Raw genomic sequence first — 6031 nt, 5'->3', positions numbered from 1 at the left:
GTCCTTTTCACACCAACTGAACTTTGGTCAGCTGGGGCCTCAGGATCCAGGAGACAGAAGTTTCACTTTAGAGAGCCAGAAGCTCTGTCTGGTTAAAAACACACCCAGCACAAGTGCCTGGCTGAAGAGGAGGGGCTATGAGCAGGATGGCTACCCTCTGTACAGATTAGAAAAGCTAGTTTGCTTGGTTGGTTTTGTTTTGTTCTGTTTTTATTGTTGGAGGTTTGTTGGTTGGCTTTTTTTGTTTTGTTTTGCCTTGCTTTGAGACAGGGTCTCACTATGTAAATATATAACTATGTAACTATATTGGAACTCACTATGTAGATCAGGCTGGCCTCGAACCCAGAGATCCACTTTCCTCTGTCCCTGAGAGCTGGGATTAAAGATGAGAACCACCACGTCCAGCTTTTTCTTTTTCTTTTCTTTCTTACTTTCTTCCACCCGGGAATTTGAGGCAAGAGGAGTTCAAGACTAGTTTTAGCCACATAATTGAGTTCCAGGACAGCTTTGGCTACAGCGTGAGATCCTGTCCCCCCCCCAAAAAATAATAATAAAATAAGAATAAGATACAGTAAAGTGTGATCCTGGCAACATCCAGAATCCACAGAGAGCTGATGTACGCGCGTGGCCGCGAAGGCGCTAGCCCCGCCCCTTCATGGACGTGCGCGCGCCCGCACCTCGCCGCGCGACCGTAAAGAGGGGCGCGGCGGTGTCGTGAAAGGGGTCGCAAGGCGCAGAGCTCTGGTTGACGGTTAGAACTCCATTTTGTTCGCCGCTCGTCAGCTCGGCAGTCGCCGCTCTCCGTGGCTTCACCTAGGCGGAAAGTTGAGCAGCGGCGGAAGTTTTGAGGACTCGGCCGGAGCTCGGTCACTGAGTGTCCCGCAGACGAGCATAGCGGCAGAGATGCGGCCCCTGGACGCGGTGGAGCTGGCGGAGCCCGAGGAGGTGGAGGTGCTGGAGCCCGAGGAGGACTTCGAGCAGTTTCTGCTGCCCGTCATCCACGAGATGCGCGAGGACATCGCGTCGCTGACGCGCGAGCGCGGGCGCGCGCCCGTGCGCAACCGGGGCAAGCTGTGGGAGATGGACAATATGCTGATCCAGATCAAGACGCAAGTGGAGGCCTCTGAGGAGAGCGCGCTCAACCACCTGCAGGGCGCGGGCGGCGCCGAGCCCCGCGGCCCCAGGGCGGAGAAGGCCGAGGAGAAGGCGCAGGAGATGGCGAAGATGGCTGAGATGCTGGTGCAGCTGGTGCGGCGGATAGAGAAGAGCGAGTCGTCGTGAGCGGGCCGCGGTAAGGCAGGGGGCCTGGCAGGGCGTGGGCGACCGTGGGGAGGAGGCTGGCATGTCGCCCCGGGAGTGAACTAGGCCCCTCTGGGTGAGGGCTGTAGCAAATTGTCGGTGGGGAGGCCGTGGAAGATTCCAGATTGTGCTGGAAGGCGTGGGCCTCCGAGTGAGGCAGCCTCCAGGAGAGGCCCGGTGTTTGCTGTGCGGTCCGGCGGGATTAACATCTCGGTGATGAATCTCTCCCGCCCGTGCTTTAGGTTTCCAGCCAATGGAGTCTGGTCGAGTGATGACGATTGGCTGACATGACACCCTAGAGAAGCTGAAACCAGAGAACCTTTTGTTTTCCCTTTTTTCTTTTCTTTTTTTTCAACCCCCCCTCCTCTGTCTTCACTCTGTTCTCACTGACACTACGTTTCTGCTACGGTCTGCGGTTGACGACCTCGATATGAGTTTTTGATTATCCAGTGGTTCCTTTTTTTGTTTGTTGGTTTGTTTGGGGGAAATAACTTTGATTTGGAAAATGCGCTCACATACGGGAATTAGGGCCTAGATTGTAAGCCCTTGTGGCAGTCGAATGACGTTCGTTCCTGGCCTTTGGTTGTTGTTTATGCGTTTTGAGGTGCTTTGCTCTTTCTTGGGTGACCTAATAGCTCCCTGGAACTTTGGGTCCTTGTGACACTTGAGACTCGGGTTAGAGCTCACTGGCTCTGGAAGTTCTGGAGGAGCTGCATTCGTTCTAGAAGACCACTCCATGCAGCAACGGCAGAAGAAGGGACCAGACTTCATCTGGGACTGTGGATGGACCTTACATGGCTAACCCTGATCACCTGGGAGAAGGGTCAGAGGATAGTGTTGTTTCTATGGGGGGGGGGGGGCTTTAATTTCTGTGTGAGACCAAAGGAGGAGAGATGTATTTTGTGCAAAATTTAAATTTTATGTGCTCCACTCTCTATTGTAACCTGTCTGGTAAGTTTGTTTGGACAGCCTAACTCATTTCTAAATGAAATGGAATCCAGAATGGGAGATGAAGTCTTGTTATTCTGTACAAGTTGGGATTTTATCCCCATGTATTTGAGGAGATCCTGGGCATAAAATGAAAGATACTTGCAGTGCCCTTTGTGGACTGGGAAGGAAAACTTGGAACTGCCTGCAATGGACCCTAAACTTCGAGGAAGAGGCGTCTTCAAGGTTCATATGTAGTCAAGCTATTAAGTGTATTGAGTAGCAGACCTGAGAAGCATTTGAGGACAAAACCCCTACCGTGTTTGAAAAACAAAATCTTACATGTTAATAAAAGTATTCGTTTGCTTGAAAAGATAATAAACTCAGAAAATTATTAAGAAACACTAAGTGAAGTCTTCAGTGTTCTGTGCTTAGTTGGAATGAACATCAATCCTGCAGTGTTGGGAGCTCTGGGTAGGCAGACAGAAGGGAGTTTCCACTCTGGCTTCTGTGGGGCCTGAGTGAGAACAGGAGACGCTTGGTTCCCATAAGAAGGAGCCGTAAGTCCACAGCCTCGTTCTGCCTCCTGTTCTGCACTGTAGAGGAGACTAGTGTTGACGTACTGTTGCATGTCCAGATGACAGCTGCAAGAATGCATCAGCGCCCTTCAGAAAAGGGCTGGGCCCCCAGCTGCTGGGATTGACCCTCTTTGCGAAGTACTCCTACCAAACTAGCCTTGGCCCATAACCCTCTTTCGTGGGTAACTCAAGCCTATAGGCCCCTGCCTTGTAAAGACTTGCCAAACATCTCAGAATTCCTTGTCTGCTGAGTGAACTGCAGCCCAGCCCAACTTGTAACTGCCCAATGTGTTCCTTTCTGGGGGTGTTAATCTCTGAAGAACTTCACCTGTATAGTTCCTTCTTAGTACTGCTTCCTGAGGTACCAGCTTGCAAGCTCTTACCAGACATAACTAATTGCCTTGGAACATGGTAGGGAGGTGCAGGAAGGCTTTCCAGAGCAATGGGTTGATAAGCTTGGCCTTGGAGGGTGAGCACAACTTCCAAGGTCAGGAAGAATGGGAGGTGGGCGGGGCACTGAGGGAAGTGTGAGTTCTGGTAGTGGAGAGAAGGGTCCAGTAGGAATAAGACTCAGGAGGCAACCACCATTGCTACAGATGTTACTCAGATTTTGTTTTACTGATCCAGGATAGCGTATCGCACTGGTGTGCTGATTCTTAAAGTGGATAGTCAGGACTGGAAATGGCTAAAGGGTAAAGGCAAGCCTGTAGCCATGCCTAAGGAACTGAGGTTGGTCTCAGGGACCCACTTGGTAGGAGGCAAGAACTGATTGCCACAAGTGGTCCTCTGACCTCCACATGCCCGTTGTGACATGTGAGAGAGATGACGGTTCAGCAGTTGAGGGCCCAAATTCAGACCCAGCACCCCCATGGCAGCTCACAACTATAAACTTGCCTTCTGAACTTAGGAGACACTGGCACATTTGTGGTGCACATGCATGCATGCATGTATGCATGCAAACATACACATAAAAACAAAATGCTTTACTTAAAAATGACACAATTCAAGGTAGAGGTGTTCTCCTTTCTTTCTTAAGCATTGAACAGCCACTTAATCATCTAACCCTGCCAACGGTGCATATATTTGACATAGTGGCTCCTTCCAGTTTCTGGTTTTTGGTTTTAGATAGGCTTTCGTTGTATAGCCTAGGCTGCTGGCCTCTGAATTCTCCTGCCTTAGCCTCCCCAGTGCTGCAATCATGAGTGCACACCATAAGCCTTAACACCCCTCCCCCACGCCATCTAAACCTGGCTTGGAAGCCTCTCTGGGTTTTCCCTTCTTGTGATGCCAGAGATGGACCCCAGGGCCTCTCACCTGCAGTCACTTCTGAACAGCATCCCCAGCTTCTTTCCTCCCTCTATAAAGACTGAACAGTAGTCATTGTACCGGTGGTTTTTACACCTAAGTTGCCAGCAGATGGAGATCAATAGAATGTTGACTTTGTAAGCACAAGAAGGAGTGAGTGGCTCTAAGAGGCACTCTTGGTAGCATTGCAGCACTGAGTTGATCTGGCTCCATTTGCCATAATTTATTATAGAATTTTAAGTCTTTCATGAGCCTCTGGCTCCAGAGGTCACATCATGGAGGGCTATGCAGAAAGGCTTATTGGGGTTCTTGGGCCAGGTGCAGATGCCATCTCAAGCTCAGACAGGTCTGTTTCATAAGGTGTTATGGGCATCAACAAACTGCTTTATAGAATGAGGTGTCACCTACTCTGAGGTCAGAAAAGACACCCAGGGTGACGGAGCATGTGACATGAACCGATGAGAAAAGAGCATCTAGTGAACAGCTCTTTGGCTTCTGAGCGCTTCATCAAGTAGAGATGACCTCTAGGAAGAACGAAGGTTTAATTTTCGTGAACATTGTAGTCCATGGTACAACACTGGAGTGAGGGAACCATTAACAGATGTTGGCTTCCAGGAGAGGCCTCCCCGAAGAACTCTGCACCCTGCTGAAGGTAGTGGGTTCAGGAGCAGAGCAGGGGAACAGAAAGCCTTCACTCACCTGTCCAGCTCCCTGCTTCCCTGCTTATGGGGTTTTGGGCAGGCACTAATCTGTTCAGGTTTTGCCAGAACTAGAGTGGAATACCATAGTCATTAGTGCCACTCACACATGAACTTCGCTTCTCTACCTTCTGGGCACACAGTAGGGTTACATGTCCTGGCCCCTGTGTTTAAGTGGGGCCATGTGAATGATTCTACCTATGAGATATGAGGGAAGGTGACACCTGTCGGTCCAGCCAGAGACTCCAATATGACACTTTCCAAAGTGCACTCTCCAGTCTGGCATGGAAGCAGCAACATTTTGAGTCATTTATAGTCAGCTTTTTTTTTTTTTTTTTTGACAAGCATGGTTTCTTGCCACTCTATGGTCAACATGTAATACAAATGAGGTCAATTGCTATGCCTCTGAGATGGGACTGTGTGCTAATGGTGTCATAGCCTTCACTAAGGTGACCAGTGTAAATGCTTGCTCCTTTACTGGTTTACAGGAAGGCCTGTTCACCCTATCAGAGACAGTGTTTTCATCTGTGAGCAAATCATCCCCCTGCCCAGAGGCCTTGCCAGGTACATTGCCTTCCACTGGTTTCCTTTGCTGTACCTTCTTAAGGACTCCAAGGCAACAGGAATCCCAAAAGCAAGCTGAGGCCCTGGCCACCCTCCCTATCTTGAGAGCAGATCAATCTGGAGTACATGGTTTCCAACATCATCTAAAGATCAATAGGGTTTGTCGTCCCATTCATACTGTAGCCATGTAAACCAGGCAGGGCTTACTTCAGTCACTGCCCCAACTATGTGGGACTTTACCAAGACCCCCATAGTGTCCATGGCCCTTATTCCTTCATCCTGTCAAACTAATTCATGATTCACAATCTTTTTCATAAGTTTTACCAGCTGAGGCCAAACTGCCCAGAACATCACCCTGCCGGTGATGGGGTCTAGCAGCACTCAGTCACGGCCTGTGCAGACAGACAGTGAACTGCTGGAGTCATCGGGGCTACATGTAGCCAGAAGTTAAGGAAAACAAAACAAGCTAGGAGTAGGGGAAGGGGCATTACTGCAACACTGGACCATGAAGTACCAACAGATGTGTGAGGAAATGAGCAGAGAAAAGTAGCTATTGGCATGAATTGAGGGCCAGGAAGATAGGCGGGACTGCAGCCATCACCAGCCCCAGGTCACTTTCCAGAGGGGTTTATGTGAGAACCAGACAGTGGTGAGCCCACC

At 49.9% G+C, this 6031-nt stretch overlaps 1 protein-coding gene across 1 annotated transcript; it reads left to right on the top strand.

Annotated features, from left to right (window-relative positions):
- Positions 1-732: 732 nt before the first annotated feature.
- Positions 733-2634, top strand: Mrfap1 (Morf4 family associated protein 1). Its single transcript, XM_005068842.4, has 2 exons — positions 733-1291; positions 1542-2634. The coding sequence occupies exon 1, from the start codon at positions 904-906 to the stop codon at positions 1279-1281; it is 378 nt and encodes a 125-aa protein (XP_005068899.1). The 5' UTR covers positions 733-903; the 3' UTR covers positions 1282-1291; positions 1542-2634.
- Positions 2635-6031: the final 3397 nt, after the last annotated feature.

Source organism: Mesocricetus auratus, unplaced genomic scaffold (genome assembly GCF_017639785.1).
Source record: "Mesocricetus auratus isolate SY011 unplaced genomic scaffold, BCM_Maur_2.0 Super-Scaffold_100006, whole genome shotgun sequence".
Taxonomy (NCBI): Eukaryota; Metazoa; Chordata; class Mammalia; order Rodentia; family Cricetidae; genus Mesocricetus; species Mesocricetus auratus.
Note: the sequence above shows the minus strand (reverse complement) of the source record. Positions and strands in the feature narration are given on the sequence as shown.